Source organism: Neodiprion pinetum, chromosome 2 (assembly GCF_021155775.2).
Source record: "Neodiprion pinetum isolate iyNeoPine1 chromosome 2, iyNeoPine1.2, whole genome shotgun sequence".
Lineage (NCBI taxonomy): Eukaryota > Metazoa > Arthropoda > Insecta > Hymenoptera > Diprionidae > Neodiprion > Neodiprion pinetum.
Window position 1 is genome coordinate 38,177,002 of NC_060233.1, and position 19,111 is coordinate 38,196,112.

General features: G+C 41.6%; 1 protein-coding gene across 8 annotated transcripts in view; it reads right to left on the bottom strand.

Annotated features, from left to right (window-relative positions):
• The window catches only part of Elk (Eag-like K[+] channel), an 89,186-nt gene that overhangs the window by 43,053 nt on the left and 27,022 nt on the right, over positions 1–19,111 (bottom strand). For 5 of the 8 annotated variants that reach the window (XM_046611295.2, XM_046611292.2, XM_046611289.2 and 2 more), the window contains one exon: positions 10,459–10,569. The exons of 2 other annotated variants lie outside the window; for them this stretch is intronic. In XM_046611295.2, coding sequence (XP_046467251.1) covers positions 10,459–10,534 — 76 coding nt within the window. In that variant the 5' untranslated portion in view covers positions 10,535–10,569. Of the gene's footprint in view, positions 1–10,458; positions 10,570–18,346; positions 18,919–19,111 lie in introns of those variants that run through there. One more of the 8 variants, XM_046611291.2, reaches the window with a different exon arrangement.

A 19,111-nucleotide genomic window follows, 5' to 3' on the forward strand; every position in this document is an offset into this window, starting at 1 on the left:
GGAAGGATCAAGTGTTGACAGGAGTCCGGTGCGCTCGGAAATTATAAGGATGACCGGCGATTTTTCGCGAATTTTCATCGCCTACCATTAAGCTTCATTTTTCATGCTCAAACTCGGCGCGGACTCGGGATAAATGACTGGATACGAGAAATAAGGCTCGACAAACAATCAAACTTGAAATTGCGAAAGCTGATGAGCCTGGGGTATAAATCCCTGGTTATAATAACGCCGGTTAAAGTTATTCCAGTCAGAGATAATCCGGTAGAACGGATTCATCCCCGGTCTTATTATTCAACGACGCGTTTCGATTTCCCTCAAAAATGACTTTGAAATCTGAAAATTAAATCCCCCCTCAAATGCTACAGGTCATTTATTACACACGTTTGAAATCAGCTCTTGGAAGCTGCGTAATATAACAGAAGCAGCTATTACACCAGCGAAGGCGTGCAGACGGGTGAGAAATAATAAATCGACGAATCAGAGCCGCAGAGAAAGGAGACGGGAGCCGTAAACGACGCTCGTAAACTCGTTTATGTGCATCACATATCGCGAATACGATTTCATCGTACTTAGTTATGACCTGCGCCCACAAGCAGGTGAAATAGAATGCGTTTCATTCGCTCAAATTGCAGCGGCGGAGAGTCCGGTTTTTCAATTTACTGGAACAGACCGGTAAATAGAACGAAGTGCTTGAAGGAAGCTGAGAATCGTCGGAAAAGTCGGAAAGCTTCGTGATCGCGCGTGATACGATTGGCGCTTTATACAGCTTAATCTACAGTCGTAATTCCACGATGGCATTTGATTCGGACGTGTAATAATCGAATAGTCGCCCCTTTGACAATTAAAAATAATAGATCCCGGTGCGGCAAAGTGACCGAAGCGATTAAGATTCGGTGGGTAATTTAGTTGTCGGAGCTGCGCTGCTTAGGTGGCTCCAAATTTAGGGGATGAATCCAGTCTGAAGCGCGAGCAATCGGATCTTTATCTGGCAAATCGTTATACCTTATAAACGTATATCTATACAAAGTTTCTCAGCCGTCGAAACGCCTTCGAATACGTCTGAGCCAATCCAGAAAACAGAGGAGTCGGATAAAATTACCATATATACGTTATACACTCTTTAGATTAGAACGGTTGTTTTTTTTTTTCTCTTCTCCACATTACCGTGCCTAATGTGTTTTTCATGCCGCAGCGTCTTTGCGCCGGCGAATATCGTCGAAAAAGGGAGACGAAGAAATAAGATGAAAATAAAAAGCACAAGCACGAAACCCCCCGCGGGCCGAAGATGCTCTGGCTGATTTTTTGGCAAGAGGGGTAAAAAAGAGCGGGCAAAAATGGAGAACGAAAAAGCGAATACAGCGAGTAAATTTGATAATACCGCAACCCCTCAAGGCTGGTTCAGAGAATCACTCTCGTCGTTTAATCGCGAATTGCATACACAGGCAGAAAAATTCAGCAGACCGCTGTCATTCAAAGGCTTCACCGTATAAAATATAGGCTGACGGCTCCGCCGCTCCTACTTTTTCACCCGAATTCTGGTCGCGAATAAAGCTACTCGCAATACGATATATTCCCAATCCCCCAGAGGATTCTCCAGACTTGGCTACACTCTCGGTTGGCAACAGGTGCTCCGTAATATTATCGGAGAATATTGGCGAGGGGTGCGAATCGCGATCGCCTTTCTAATGAAATCCGCCAAATCTAAGTCCGCAGACAGCCTGCACGCCTCGATCCTCCCTCTGCAGCTCCGTAAAGAGCCGATCGAAGACCAAAGATTATTTCTGCGAACGCTGAAGGGAATGTTAACATTGCGTCATCGGCTTTACAAGACCGATTTATTGGGACCGCGTTTCGATAGCCGAATATTCCTCAGGAGACAAACGCGCCGATCGAGTAAGTGCCGATTAAACTCTTGATGTTGCCGATCAAACCCGCTCGATCTTGACATCCTTCCAATCACTCGGAGTACTTACGCGATTGACTGCACTCAGGAGGCTCGTTTCACGAGATCTATTCGATTTTTAATACTCTGGGCATACGCACGGGTCCCACGCGGTAATAAGATACCAATAAACAGCGGAAATAACACCCGCCCACACCTGTAGCCCCATTGAGTCATACCGGATGAAAGACCCTGCAGAATCAGGGGGGAATTGGCTCTGGATTCAAGAAACGTGCGAACAACGTAGAGAAATTTATTACAAAAACGAATCCCATCGTATTTTTTTTTTTTTTGTCGAAAAAAGAGTATTGTTCAGAGCAGTTCAAATTCACGTTCATTGTAAGATGATTAATTCCGTTTAAAGAGTATTTGTCACAGAGTTACCGAAAGTCTTTTTTAATATATTGGCATCGTCAAATAATTAATTTTACAACATTGCACCGATGCTGATTACGATCAACAAATGGCTACGTTGGATCGACTGCCGCAAAATAAAAAAAAAAAAAAAAAGAAACTCTGTTGCAGTGGCTTTGCAGAAAATAGTATTTCGATTAAAATAAGCAGCGGTGAAGGGAAGTGGAACAAATCTACTAAATTTAAAAAAAAATTTGACGCCATTCGAAACGCAGCATCGACATGTAATTAAGCTCAAGTTTGCAAATCCAGTATGTTCTATTTTTGTATTTTCAAAGAGGTCTTCGTATAAGTTTACGAATATGATAATTCAATAAATCCTAAGTGCAGGAATACCTCGTCATGATCATTTTATATACACGCAGTATCGATTTTTGGCCATCAAACCTTCCTAATCCTAGTCGCGTTCTATATTTCCGGCATATTCATCGTCTCTACGACCGTTTCAACCCCCAGTAATAGCAATTCGGACGATAGCGCGCATCCCGAAGTGTATCGATTCGCCCGTGGGGTAGGTCATGACGGTGCAGGGATGCAGGGCTTATGCAGTGGGTGCATATTCCGCGGGCACGATATCTGAGAGCAACAATTACTTGAAAGCAGAGAAATTCCTCGATTCTCAGGGTTCCAACCTTCGCCGAATGTACAGACACGCGCGTTCCTAATTATGCTCGCATATTCGCGGCACGCTTCGTCCATTCGCGCGGCATCGTCGGCAGGCTTACGGAGGATAGTCGTATACCAACACATGTATAACTCATTCGTCAAGTCGGTTAATTAAGAGCTTTCAGTGAATAACAAAAAGTCTCGCTCACTTTAAAAGATTTTTCTCTCCAACGGTACGAAATGAAATTCCAACAATTTCGCATTACTCGATTGCAGATAAATTTCCTCGCTGCGAAAGAATTTCGTCTCGCTGTTCCCCCGATAATTATAAATTTCACTTTGACTAAAAATCTTTTCTGCTTCGCAGGGATCCGTGTATCGATTGAAAATTTGTGACACCAACGTACAGGGCTTAAGAGATCCCGAAATAGTATTTATTTATTTATTTATTTTTATTTTGTTTCTAAACAAAAACATTTTATTACGAAGCAGGTATATTTTATCGTATCGTATACATACGAGGGAGGTACGTTTTTTCCCGTTTCGGAAGAGTTGGGCGTGCGGTATGGGGAATTTCAGAGCGGCAATACAGCTTCTAAATTCCAAGTGTCGAAAGTTTCAAACAAACTTAATGAACCCTCAACAAGTTTGAACACGTGTTGGTAACACGCAGCGAAAGTTTACGTGACGCGAGAGACGGCTGTAAGAATTGTCACCCTCCGAAATGTGACTGAAAGCGTAAGGTATGTAGAATACATGTACGTGGGGTTATTCGTGCACACATATATTTATATACACGTATGTGATCATACGTATGATGTCGTTTCTTTTTCACAGTGTGATAACATTTCCTCCCATCCATTTACGCGCCGTTATCTCGACTGGCAGCTAGATTCGTAGAAGTGAAATAATCGTTGCTGGTGAAGATTTTTTTTTCCCCTCTCATTGTGAAAAATTCACAAGGGACGAATCGTTGCCTGGTGCGTTTGGTGAAATCAAGCTCAGCATCGATTCTTTTCGAATCATCAGTGAACTCGATATACGACTCGACGCCGCGCAGGTTCGTTACTTATCTCGATCCAGCCACAAAACATTTTTATCTACATCCCATTTGTTTCAATTCAATTTTCTCCATCTCGTTGAGCATCTGTACCCTGATCCTAACGCATGGCTGGATTGATCGCGCGGTTGGGAATAATTCAATTCTAACCATGATCTGTCGAGTGAAATTTCCAGTTGTATGCAGGCTACTTAAACAGTCCTTAACTACTTTCATTTTTTACTATTATCAAAAAATATGGATCTGCATGGTAGAAAATGAACTCGAGTTTTGTATCCATAACCAGAAAATCAAATAGATGTCATATACTTGCTATTATTTTTTGTTACCGTAAGTAGTAGATACTATATTTTCTTACAACTATTATCATAATTTGATGTTGGCGCAACAGTGTATTGATTGATGTTAGAGCCTTATTTAACTGAAAAGGTTGCAGTCAGCTAAACAGACAGCTGCATTGTTGTTGAAATAACGAGACTCTGTAAGTAATATCGACAACTGTAATCCCACTGAATAGTTACATGTATCAAATTTTTACCAAAATTTTCAATTACAATAAGGGAACTTTCATAAACCACGTCGTTTTTTCATTACATTTTAACCCCCTCCCTACGTCCATGAATCCTACCGAAACTCCCCCCCCCCCCCCCCCAAAGTGGCTCGTAGCTTTTGAGTACTTTTAAATTTATTATATTAATAATTATTTGGCACATTTTACTTGAATCTATATATGTAATAAAAAAATATATATATATAAAAGTAAGTATATTACACATATGGCCTCCCCTTATTACCCCCCTGCGCCTCATGTGGTCCCTAAGTAGTTTTTTGTCAGCTCCCCCGCCCCGACCCTCCACTCCGCCTAAATGAACCACTTACGTAGTAGTTTATGAACGTTCCCTAACCGTAGAAAATGAAACTTTTCTCGTTGAGACCGTCCGGCGAATACACAGCGTACTCCGAGAAACACGATTCCTCGTTGTAAATTCACCTTCCAAGACGAAATGGCTCCTCGGGGATGCTGAATCCTGACCCCGGATACGAGCAAAAGATACCTCGCTATACGAGTGGGTGAATCGTCAACCTTAACGGACGTGTCACCTTGTCAGCCGAGACTTATAATCTTCGAGACTCCGGGCAAGAACGAGAGGCCTCTGCATTCCCTTTTTTTTTTTTGCGAACCTCCGTCAGCGACCCCGATTCTTCAAGTAAATGCGATTTGGCAATCAGAGAGTATCTTGGACTCGGATCTTTCTGCCAGTTTGATTCGTCGCGAGAGATCAGAGGGCGTCTTCGACGGTCCGCAGAAGTTTGACTCCCCCCCCCCCCCCCCCCCCTCCCCCTTGCCGTTCCTCTCTCCGTTTCTTCTCCTTTACTCTCTTTCGTATCGTAACGAGTAATTTTTATTTCTCGCGTTTCTTCTATCGATTTTTAATTCGCTGCATGTAACAGTTGATACCTTCAATTTATACGAGAGCCTGGACAGTGATGAATAGCGGTATGGAAAAGCTCCGATATCATTAGGGGAGTGCAATTGATCGATGGGATGCTGCATCAACTCCGTAAAAGCCTGATATCAACGACTTTGAATAACGCTGTACCGGCTGTAACATATACCGACGACAAAAAGCGAATGGATTCGGTATAGATTGAAAAGAAATGATTCCTAGCTTGCAGGATTGATTGAAAAAAAATTACAGTGATAGCAGCCGTTTGCTTGATACTTTTTCGATTAACGCGGAACTGATTCGTCGGTCGTTTGATTGCCGTTCAGCCACGTCCAATGACCGAAAGTAATGCGTTACACGTAGAGCTGGGTTGGCCGAATTATACCGAGCAATGAAATTCAAGTGATATAATAGCGGGACCCTCATTAAGTCTCACCTTAGCATTATATACGTTTTGGTATAGCCGTATTATGGCTCGGCACATTAATCACGACGGTATACCAACAGCCAATAAGATAATTCCGCGGCGGATGAAAATATATACTCGATGGTTCGCGGAGGTAGTTACAGAGGCGATTAACGACCTCGGTTTCGGGCAATACGGGGTTCATCTTTACAGTAATTCGTTTTCAAACAATCTTTCATATTTCATGAATTACGGTCGAGTTCTTCTCACGACTATTTTTGTACGTAAATTGAATGGCTGAATCTGATGAATTTATGACCGACATTGCGAGCGGTGGTGAGAATTGAAATCAGCCGTTGACTCAAATTTCTAAAACGACCATGCTGACGAATGATGGATAAGCAATTGAATTTCGGGGCTCATGTTCTATGACCGCGTAAAAATTCTTTTACCTGCAAATACAATGATAGATGTAAATGATTCCCACGTATATCGTAGTTAGGTTTTATCTTTCCAGATAACATCCAGATACGGTTTTACCTTCAGGAAGCCTCAAGATTTCATTAGCTCCACGTAACGTCGGTTAGTCGTTTGGGTTCCCGCTGGGAATCGATATATGAAGCGTATCCTTGCGATTAATGTACCAAGCCAGTAATTACCGGGAAAAGTTTACGTAACGTTTTCGTAGGCGGATTTTACGAAGATTAAAAAACATTTTACACACTCTTCAATGGTAAAAGTAGGGAGAGCGTGAAAACTCATTGCGAAAGTATTTCGATGGTTTATTTCTTGCGTTTTCGAGAGACCGATTTTTTCAATCCTTCAGGATCAGTTGCAAGCTTCAAACGCTCGTCGATCTCACCGCAACGTTCTTATCTCAAGTCCCCAGGTGAAGAATCGACGAAAAATGTGAATCAGTTGACTATATTGATAGAAATTGCTCTGAATTGTCACAACGGCGCGAGTAACTACAGTGCCGAGAAAAAGTCGACCCGATAAGAAAACTCGATGAGGGATTAGAACCGACAAAAGAAGACGTCAAGCTTGAAACCGTCCGAGACACAACGCTTTTATATTCCAGTTGATTCACAGATGAAGTCGGGTTCTGAGCCGGGTTAGCTTAGCTCTGCCAGAAGCTAATACCGACCGTATTTCATTTTCCATGGTCGGAAAAAGGCGTGAAAGTAAAAAAGGAACTCAAAGAATGGGAAAGAAAGAGTCGATACATTCCAAGTAAGTCGTTTTTTTGTTCCATCCTTTTTTTTGCCTCAACTAAATTTAGTCAAACTTTGGGATGTTCAAAATCAGTCATTACAGGTAATTAAAGCGATGCTGCAGCTTCGTGGGAATTAGGTTCGACTGATAAAGCGGGAGCGTTTGATCCTGGAAATCATTTCGAAAGTCGAATGACGGCTTACGGAAAGTATGAATAATAAGGCGCTTTGTCTCAGGGCTGATTACGGTGTACGAGCGGGTCGCAAGCTCTCCGAGTCACCGCCATTCTTCGAACCTCCGTGAACCCTCGAGAGTCTCTTTAAGCCGCGGCCAGATGAAAGACAGTACTCGCTGGTCGGTTGGAAGACGGAAGCAGCCAGGGAATTCGCATTCAGGGACTCGACAATTTCGCGGGGATAAGGCTACCGCCAGGAAAATACCCGGCGGATGGTCGAAGAACGGTCCGGTCACGGGAGTCGGGAAACAAAACGTTTCTGGACCACAAAATGCCGATTGCAGACCGTCTGGGCACTTACTGATTTAACTAGTGTTCACAAAGGAAGACCGCGAGTCGTCCGTTAATTAAACAGACCGCAATTCGCTTCTGGAGTTTTAATCCCTCAGATATAAGTTTGAGTAACTTTACGAAATTACGAGATAGTCACGTTGCGTGTTATTCTGCTTTTAAGGTCATGTAGTACTCTGCATTCTTTCCGGAATCGTGCAAAGTACCTCAGACATTCACTTTTTGGCCCCTGAAATGTGGGAAATGCGGGAATAGAGTAACACGCGTCAAAAAACGACACATTTTTTTTACGACTCTCGGAATATGTGTAACTTTTCTGAATACCGTTGCTAAAGAGTGACGCACCGTCAAAGTTTGAACCCTTTTCGTTCGACTGTTTATTTGATATGGGAAGAAAAAGGATGAGCTTGCTCGGTCGGCAAGGGTTGTAGTACTACATGACCTTAAGTGTCGTATATTGCTTCTTGTTCCAATGGAAGCATGACGTGAACTTGAATCGTTTGAGCTTTCGAAAAACGAAACGAAATTGCGGATGGACTTTAGAAATTATAAGCGAATAAAGGAAAGACGTTAGAGGGCTGAGATAAAGGATCAAATTTGCATGTCGGAGTTCTTTCACTTCCCGTTATAAAAAGAACGTTAAGTTACAAAGTAAGCCAACTTGCGATTATAGACCGCAGCGACACTCGAAAAACAAAATTATGTACAGAAGAATAAAAGCCGAGGGGAAACCAGCGTGCTTTGCATGTTGTGATTATTATCATTATTATTATTATTCGACTTGGAAAAATTTAATACAAAGAGAAATACTCAAATACGCCGCGTGTACACGATTCACGAGTAGGTACATGTGTAATACCGATAGCGTTTGTAATCTGATTACACCGATCCCTCCGCAATCTTTCGAGTATATCGATTGGCTCTCAGGCTTTGATCGTTTCCTTTTGAAATTATCGTTCAAAGACTCTCCTATTTATATTCACAAGCATTTCCAACCACCCACATATCAAATAACATTCAAGGAGAATGAAATTTATTTTCAAATGTTTTCTTTTGTCACGTGAATGATTTATCGGTATAAAAAGAGGATGACAAACGATAAATGAAAACACCCAAAGGAAAATACTAACGAGGTTGGTATTTTAACAAGGAAAACATACCTGCTTAACATCTCTTTGCGGTTATTCCATGTTTCGTTGCAATTATAACTGCGTTCTAAAGACCTTATTTGCCATCTTTGATAATTGACTAACCTCATCTCTGACCATCACGCATGACGGGCAAGTAAAACAACCGTCGGATGTCCATCATTTTTCCCGCAGAAATTGAGTTTCGCCTTTCGTTCCTTTCGCCATCTTTCCACCCCCGATTCTCTCCGATCGGATTTAATCGTCGATCCCACCCCCAAACTTGATTGCTCAGCCACTACACGATTACCTATTTATCCTCTTAAGCTGCTTTGGCCCGTCGATGCGAGTCGTCCAACAGTATCCGTAAGATGAAAAACTTGCGGCTTCAGGGTGACGGGTAAAAAACAATTACCGTCTACTCGTTATTCAACCCCTGGGTTGATCAATACCGTCGTACCTATACCACTCTCGGCACTTACAGGCAAACGTCAACCCGCCCAGATGTAATTAATTACCGCAGTATCGTTCCCGGACTATTTTACAATATCTCCCTACACGGTATTTCCCTCGTGAATCATTTTTTTTGCAACCGCGCTGGCTGGTTTTATTCTCAGTACTTTTTGCCGTGCCTTTTTTATAACCAACCTAACCATGAGACGAATAGGTTTTAAAGCCTGCCTGGCGACGTGTTTCGCAATCATTGATTACTCGCAAAATCGAGTTATACTTTCGAATATGGAAGAAAATATGCGATTCATCGAGACGCGAACGTCTGGTTTCAAGACTGGTGGGTTCTTGTTTTTACAGAATATTCAGATCTGAAAAAAGTCGACGTTTCGATGAACTTCAAGATCAATGGCACAGATCTTCAAAAGTTTGTTCTTTGGTAAACCGCGAGTAGGTTTAAATGCTCGAGCTGTGCTGAAATACAAGAAGAACCATCAAAGCTAGTCAAAGATCAGAGGGTGGTCGAGTTTGGATGAAAATATATCAAGCATCCTTTACTCGCGTAAATTCGGTTCTTTATTTGTTCTCTTGAAAAAAAAAGACGCTCTTCTTTCTTTGCTCGAATGAAAGCCGTTAAGTCCCCTCAAATCTTGACAAACTTCCAGAAATTCCTTTTCTGCAAAAACATTCGAGCTCTGCAGACCGCAATTATGGGGAAACAGAGATGAAAGAAACTAAACGTGATCCGTAAAACGACAAGTCAGGAATCCTAATTTCCAAACTTGTACTCCATATATTTTTTACAAGAACTTTTATTTCGGTGGGTGAAACAAGGAAAAACAACGCGTCATCGACTTGACGGAATTCTTTCCATCATACAGTTATGCAGAGCGACATGTTTGATTGACTAATTTGAATATCCCTCAGCGAAAGAGTCAAATTACGTATGCGTTGATTGTTCTAATCGATATTCATACCGTAACATGGTTGAATTAAATGTAACGTTCCAAAGTTGCAAAAAAATGGTATTCGATCGATTCAACAATCACATTTCACTTCTCAGTGTAGATCGGTGAATTTGATTTAAATTGCGGGAAATTGAAGCTGGTCTTCGGATTACAAATCTTATCCGTATTCCGCATAGCCGTCTAAAAATTAGAGCTATTATGCGTGCAAAATGCGGAGCAACGTTTCCGGGGCATTGAAAATCCATCGGAGTGCCAAATCCGCGTTCGAATAACTGACAAGAAGAAAAATTACTCACGAGTCCCATCGAAGCGTGTCGCGATGGTGTCAAGAAAAGTATTCTGGGGGGCGAGGAGGCCCTTCCTGGCCGGCATTGGGGCCGCCCCGCCGCGCCGTGAGGCGCCTGCACCTGAAACAGAAATTTTCCTTCGAATAAAAAGTTCCCCCTCCTCTCATTTCCGCCCACATTCAGCGGTATTTTTCGCCGGAAAAAAGTGGGATGTTAAAGATGGAAGAAGTGGATCGATCGGAAATTCGTCAAACGTCTTCTCTCGCCTTTATACGCTGGGACATCCGTCGATCCTCGCGCAACAGGCGACGCGTTATATAATACGAATGTAGGTTGAAAGAAGAAATAAGAATCAGCACTTCCCAGGTCGTGAAAATCGCGTAAGGGGCTTTAATTCACGCACGTCTGCTTGAATCTTCGATTGTGCAAAATTGGTGACAATTATACGGGGGGGAAATACGTAATATAAGAAAATAAAATATCTCGTTCTCGGCCGTTAATTAAGAATTAATTTTGTTAGTTGAAACTGTGGGGATTAAAAGAAATCTCCGACTTCCAGCCGTTCCGTTGTAACTGTTACTCTGCTGCTGGCCCTGTTGATAATCATCGGGAACTTTTAAGCGGATTCAAACGTCTGCGAGTGAAAAACGCTGACGTTAGGAAGAGTTGGTAGATTTTTTTTACTCTTTTTCTTTTTTCTTTTCTTTTTTTTTTCTTTTTTTTTTTTTTTTTGTTTCTTACAGACATTTTTTTCTTGTTTCCTTTTCTTGGTTTACCGCACACCGACGCATTCTTCGTACCATCTAATTCATCCTGATGTAAATATTATAGGCAAGAAACTCGCGCCGTAACGTATAAACCTGTTCTCCGAAAAAATTTGCGTTTATAATATGCATGCCTTAACTATCGTGCGTGTAACGGCTACTACAATATTATTATACATCAATTACGACGAGATGCGGCGACGCCGTAACGTTCCGGCTGCGAAATTTATAACGGGTGAAAAACATCCCGCCACTCAGACTTAATGACAATTTTTATTTCTTTTTTTTTTGACCCATCTGTAAAGTAAACCAGCTACCATGAATTTCAGTAATTTCATATGAGTTGGATTTGCCGGGGATTTTATTACTCTTTTACAAACTCTGTGATGTTCGGGCAGCCTGATTCATCGCAGAGAAATAATTTGTTCAAAGAACGAAAAATTTGTCGCGTAAAAATCGTTGTCAGTGGCGGAGTTTTGAAATTTTCGAACGAAGATTGTGCGAAAATTTCGGATGTTTAAAACATCAAGCGCAAGAGTAACAATATTGCTTTGGCTCGATCATTGATTTGGTCATCTCTGAACGCAAATCGGTGAAAATTGACTGTTATCGGTGAATGCGTACCATTAGAATTTGCAGGTATGAATAAAGCAGCGAAAGAATCAGCGACATTCTGGCAAGAAGCAGGCCATTGATCCGTGACCGCATATTTGATTCGGCGCAAATATCAACAGAGGTCTGAAATAAACCGTCATGCGATATATCGATCTCACTAAAAATGAATGAAGCTTTTTCGCACCACTTAACATCGCGTCACGCATTGCCTGAGCACGTGTTTAATTCGAAGCTCCGGTTGTTGTATTCCGGACGATTCACGAGCATCGCCGACCACTTGGCAGGGCGTCAAAAATTTGAAACGAATTAAGTGTGCCTCTTTTGCGCGATCTAATTTTAACGTAACGTACGCACAGCCGCTGATTGTAAATTCGTTGATAAGGTGTTTTCGTCAAGTTTTAACGCTCGAAATTTATGGAGATGAATGGATAATAGGCGTTATCCGCAAGGTTGGCAATGTCGGGACAGCCATCATCCCTTGTTTCCAACTTCGTATTAGCGCGTCTTAAATTGAAGCTTATCGTTAATCTCCGAGGACGGTGAATGTAGCGTGCATGCCGTTGAATATCCGCGACATCGCGAAATTAACCGTGATATCCGCACTGGGTTATACGGCCTTTGAATTACCATATTCCAGAGTTAATTATTTACGATTAGTAGGTAAATCCTCTTCTCCGGACTAACCAGTCTTTAAACTTCCGGCAGTGCGCCGATCGTTTTTAGTGCCAACGATCGAAAAATGACCAAGTTTCTTCCGCCAAATGAATTTCGAGTGATATCACGAAGCAAATCATCGACTCGTCTTGCGACCATCGAAATAATCTCAGTGTTGTATAACCGCGGTCGTTGTAACAACGAATTGGAAGTTTTTGGAGGCTCGACTCAGACGGTGGCGAATCAAAATATTATTACGCGAAGGAGAAACGTGTTTCCGCAAGATGTGCAATTTCCAAACATGTAATCTATACCTAAAACATCTACGTATTTTTTACTCCTCTGCAGAGTTCTCTACCGGGTTTTAAATAAACCTCTCTCCCTGAAGGAATATCCCTCGCTGAAAACGCACGCGTTATGATACTTTCTTTGAGCGTGTTTAACAAGGACAATAAATAGCGCGTTAAAAAAGGGGGAAGAAACTTTAGCTCGTTTTTTCTGCAGCACAGATCGTAAGTTCTCCGGTATATTCTGCTCGGCCGTTTGTGAATATAAAAGTGCAAATGCAAAACACAAACACACGGATAGTAGTACAGGCGATAATTTACAGCATATAAACAATTATATTTACGCACGATCAAACCGTGGCCCTGAAATAAATTTTACCTTGACGAAAATCTATAGCTCGTATTGATACCCAGAAACTGCGAGCGTTGCGTTAATCAATCATTCCGAAACTTACGTCACATGTTATAAATGGGAATGCTTCCGATACGCGTAGAGCAGCTTGCAGAAATAATGATTTTGTCGAATGGATGAGAAGAAGCAGCGATATTCGATGATGCTTCGTATTTTGCTGCGCGAGGAAATTGGCGAGAAAAAGAAACATAAAAAAAAAAAAAAAAGAAATAGATATACATCGGAAATTGGCGAACGAAATGTTGATTCCAAATGATGAATCGGGGTCGGTGCGGAGAATCGGATAAGGCTGCAGTAGATATTCTCGGCAAAAGCTTTTTCAGATACAACCCATCGGACCGAAATCCCGTTTTCCCACCGTAATGTTAACGTACGCGTTCGTCACTATATCGATTCATTTCGTTACCCGTACGGACGAAGCGGATGCGTTATCATTTTGACAGGGAACCCTCGACGAATATTCCCACTATTCCGAGTTTACCTCGGCGTAATTGACGCGCTGCGTTACGTTACACGTTTTGAATTCCCGGATGATGCGAGGCTTGCATTTGATTAATGAAATGTTTGACTTGTTGAACAAGCAAAATCGCTTGTCACATCAGCGACTTATAGCATCACTCGCGCCTTGAACAAACTCCAATTTAAGACGCACCCTGAATTATAATAAATATTAATTACGAATTTTAAAATACACAAACAGAACAGCTCACGTATCATCATATCGAGGTTGTTGGTCGTAGGAAATAATTGCAGCCTTGATTGCGCGTCTTGATTATTATCGCTAGTTCACTTAACCGAAATCCTGTGGGCGTCCGAATGAAATCTGCCGGAACATGAAACGTCTCGGAGATCTGGCTCCCGGAGAGTTAAGTACACAATACCCGCTACTGTCAGGAAGAACGTCTGCAGACGATGGGCAGCGCGAACGTGAACAAGACGGTACACAGATGTGGGTTGTTTGTTTCGTACGCGTTACATTGTGTTCCGAGACTTTGTTCGACCCATTCAAGGCTCGAGGCTGTTCTTCCACCGCGTGGATACAATGCGGTGCGCTTGTATCGCAGGGCGTTAATTGAAACGCGCCGCATAATCGGCTGTATGCGGATAATCTGCTAGTCGAAGTTTGGAGGAGGCCGAGAAAAGTTGATACAGAACGTTGCTAGAACGAGGTGACGAAAAAAAGAGAAATTGGAAAGAGCTTGGTGGGCGATGAAAATATAATATTTTACGATCGTTGTGAAATATTATTCGAAAGGCTTGCTCTCGTAAAAACCTTTAACGATTATTACGCTTATTTATTGAATGGTTTATTTATAAGAGGAGGAAAAATAAACAACACTGCGTAAAATGAACTCGCATGCATCTTTATATCTGTTATACCGTATTTGCATATTGATAAACCGTCAACAAGTCAACAATCTACATACTTTTGTTGATATGGCAGTGAGCCCGCATGTGATCGCATCACCGTTTTCACCGTCAAACGTCAAATTTTTACTAGACATATTTTTAGCCCAAAACAAACGAGGCCACCCACTCGACTTGGCAAACTTGTTTCAATCCTGCAGGTAAAAAAATTAACCATTTGGATGGCTTGGATCGAATACGCGCACGGTCATGCGGGAAATATTTTAATTTCATTAGCGTTGAAAAAACTATCCTTTTTTTTATATAAATACATAGTTCAAGGAATGCAATTCCTCGACATTCGACGATCTCTGATTCAATTTCCCAAAGTACCGCATGAAGAATATATATCAATAAAAGCTGAGTATAAATGTCCAAATTTTTCTTTGCAACGTAATGCGTTCCTTCAATCCAAACAGGTGCCTTAAGCTAGGTTTTTATGGACCGGTTGGATATATTTCGATGCGAAGTAGCGACAGTAAATTTAGGTCAGCCATGTTGGGTCAGCCGTAAACAGACGTTTGATTTGACAAAACGAAGAGCCGAGAGATTCGGAGGGAATTTTTTAAACGATCATCGTGAATCAAGTCGAATCACGGACGTGTAGAGAAAAGCTCGCGTGATCTTTCGAATTGCGAAGCCAACCGCGGCTCGACTTGGATTGGGGCCAGCGATCCGTATACAGCAGCTCCGTCAAATCACCGAGTTCGCGATAACTCTCATCTCGCTTTTCACCGATAATTTTCCGAGTTGACGATTGACGTAACTGTCATTACTGTTATTAACATTACACTTATAACCGTTTTTCCCCGCAGTGCATTTTCGCGAACGGGATGCGCGGCGAAACGTTTGTTCGCAGTGTAAAAACTTCGGAACAGTGATAGGCGATGAGAAAAGTTTCGAATCCCGATCCCCTTTTACTCCGTGATGTATCGCATCCTACGTAGTAAAGACTTTGATACTTTAGCGGATTACTCGTCCGTTAGCCCCTGCAGTCTAGAAACGACGATGCAAGACGCGTAGACAGCCGGGATATAACTAGGTACAACTATCCGTGGAAAACTGATCTCGAAAAGTCGTAGTCGATGAAAAGTCTTGCAAGTTTGCCGTTGCTAAATCGGCAGATCCCGTAAGAAATTGCAGAAAATCCAATCTCGAGGATTCTGGCCAGGCCTAATACCTGTCTCCTTTCATGAAAGAACTACACTCTAAGCCGTGTGGATAGAAATATCGTACAGACTGACGAAAATATTAAGCGGAATACGAATTTGGATACGCAGATTCTGAATTAGCACGTTTGTAGGTTTATCTGTAAATTGACTTTGAAGAAGGAAAAGTGGAAAAAAGCTGTTAAAATTACATTTACGCTATTTTTCAACATAATTTGAAATCCCATTTCAACGAAAAGAAAATCAATACGCTGTAGATACCTTTTGTCGAATAATAACTTTCGATTCGCGTGTAACAAGAGATTGAATTAGCAACAATTAGATTAGATCGACAACGGTTGTAGGAAGATGAATCGAGGGAAACACGAAGCAGTGCGTGTGCATTTAATTGACTCAGAGACCTTAGAGTGATTTTTGTGCCAACTTGTCGTGATCGAGTTTGTCCTACAGACGCTGTCAAAGAGCATTCGTATAATACGTTTGCTGTGTGATATAGTGGATTTCTCGAGATTATATTTTCATAACAAAATATTCCCCGTCTGTCTCAGCGGTTCGATGATCCTTTGAGGTATGATCGTGTGAGAAGATCAGCGACACGTTGACATACGCGCATAGTTGGAGGCACTCAAAGTAAAGTCGACCGTATAACTGACAGTCTGTTCCAAATTCAAGTAGTCTTAAGCGATGCTGGATCAGACGAAATCGACGATATTTGAAGAAAACAAATTATTCGTTCTCATCTGGCGGTACCTGCAGAGTGCAAACAGAATTTCTGCTCTCCTTTCTTTGATTCAACAATATTTACGAACAGTATAAATTTTTTTACGAAAATATATCGTCGCATTTTTTGTTATAACTGTGCAAAAAATGAAATTAATTGTTGTTCTCGTTGATAGGAAATTGTTGCTACGATGAAGAAAATTGAATTTATTACGAAACGCGAGCGCGTGATGGGAAAAACATGTCACAATATTTAAAAAAAAAAATTGCAACATCTATAACGTAGGAAACCTATTACTGTCAAATGAATTTCTCCTTCGATTAACGATGAAAAAATTTAAAGCAAAATATTATTCCACAAATAGATTTTACCTCGGGAAAATATAGAGATTATTTTTTTTCAAATTGAAGTCACGTACGGCATAAAAAAAAAAAAAAAAAAAAAATACGGCTCGAATTTGTGGAATATTAATCCTCGGCATGGTCAAGTAACTAATTACCCTAGTTTTTTGTCCCATGTTTTCCATTAACCACGCGGTGAAAAGTAGTAGTAATCCTCTGAGCTCCAGATACCCGTAAGCTTTTACCTGCACGATAAGGATGAGAGGTTTAAGCCTTAAATATTTACGCAAAAAATTGTACGATATTGGGTTCACATTTTTCTAATCTATCTTCGCGTCTGCGCGTAGTAGAACAATCTTTTTACTATTTAACAATTCACGGAATGCCAAGACAAGTGCAAAAAAGTAACGAAAATCAATCGATTAAATTTCTATCAATATTTATTTTCTTAACGTAGTCATTACAGAAATATCGTTTCCAAAGACTTGGATAATATAATCAAACAAATCGAATCAGAGAAGGGTGAATTTTAATTCTTACAACGACTTGCTCTACAATCAATAAATGAAAACGTATCACTTTAATTTTTCACATTCAAAAATCTCAATCTTACCAAAAACAGTTATACCTTACAGTGCATAGAGAACCTAATTGAACGTGCATTTATTATAAATCCCGAATCCCGTTGAATAGAGACGAAAAAATTCACCGAAGATGAGGTTGTAGTTTACGGATGATTGAAGGGGGTTGGTAAAAATTGAGTAAAACTTTCAAGAAAAATATCTCACGCGCATTATATTACGTCTTATAGGGTGATCCATCAGTTACGACAAAGCGATCGTAGCTGGTTCATCCGACAAAAAGCGGATCGATACCTTAAAGCATGGGGTTTGGCTGAGCGAAGGTGGGCGATAAATTTTTGCCAAAAAGCACTCAGACCCTAGAATTTCGCACCTGGGATCCTGTCTCGTCTTTCTCGCCTCGGGGCCTCGCGTATAGTCTAGATCCCGCGGTTTTAACAGGTGCTCCACATCTGCTCGGTTCTTTTTAGCCTTGGCAAAGCGTTCAAAACGTCGCCGTTTGACAGAGGAATGGACAAAGCTGGAGACACGAGCCGTGGATTCCGAGTTTCGGTTGACGATGAAATTTCGCGGGAAAAAATAGACCCGCAATATATATTTTACTTATATACGTACTAGAGGAATGATAGGTGCGATCGATGTGAGGCGATAAAAACGGGCCCAAATTCATTGTCCGTAATATGCGGTAAAAATCACGCGATTTACACTCAGTAAATAATTGTTCGACGTTTGATATGAGGAAAAAAATGATGTTTGTATGTGAACCTATCAAACAATTTACCTGGCATGAGGAGGAAAATTTTGTTTCATTGGATAAAAATTTATTACGAACCGTAATAAAAAATGGGTTGTTGTGAACAAACAAATTATCCAACCGGTTTATTCCCATTAAAATTGAACTTTCCTCTGCAGGGTTAGGTGTAATTGGCGAAAGAATTCGACTCACCGTGTTTTCGCACGAACATTTCCCCTCGTTTATCTCGGCACTGTATCCTGACCCCGGCTCCTAATCCTCAAAGTTTTCAATCGCAAATCTCTCGGGATTCCTTCCGTCGACAGGACGACGTACGCTGCACTATCGGATAACGCCCGGAGTAAAGTGAGAATTTATCGTTCATCCTGCGCGCTAACGATCCGTTCGTTATCGCCGTCAAGTTGCGAGCATATATATGTATAGATATCTGACATGTGTGCAGATATTTCGCGTAAAAGTGGAGAAAGAAAAAAGGGAAAAAATAAATTTCAGGGGGAAAACCACCAAGACAAATCGAAAGTCAATCGATAACCGGCACTTTATTCGACCGACCGATTACATCCACGGCGTTATCTTATCGCTGCCGGATTTCAACGACACAACAGAGGGAGGGGTGGGGGAGGGTTGCGACTTGCGTGCATCCAACCAAGCGTAATTTCACCGGTCGAAATTAGACCGGGAATACGGGATATATATGCTACAGAGAGAGAGAGAGAGAGAAGCGTGCGGATGCCACACGGCTAAAATCGCGTATTGCACTTGAAAAGTTCCATTTCGCACGAAAGCCGCGGCACAACTGATCCGGACGCACGCTCCTCGCCCGATCTTTATTAGTCTTACACTCTTGTCCCAAATTACATATATAAAAATAAAAATAGAGAACCGCCGCTGTACAGAAGCCCCACCGTGCAGTACAACGTCTTTAGCGTTCAACCCGGGCGTAAATTCCTACACGAA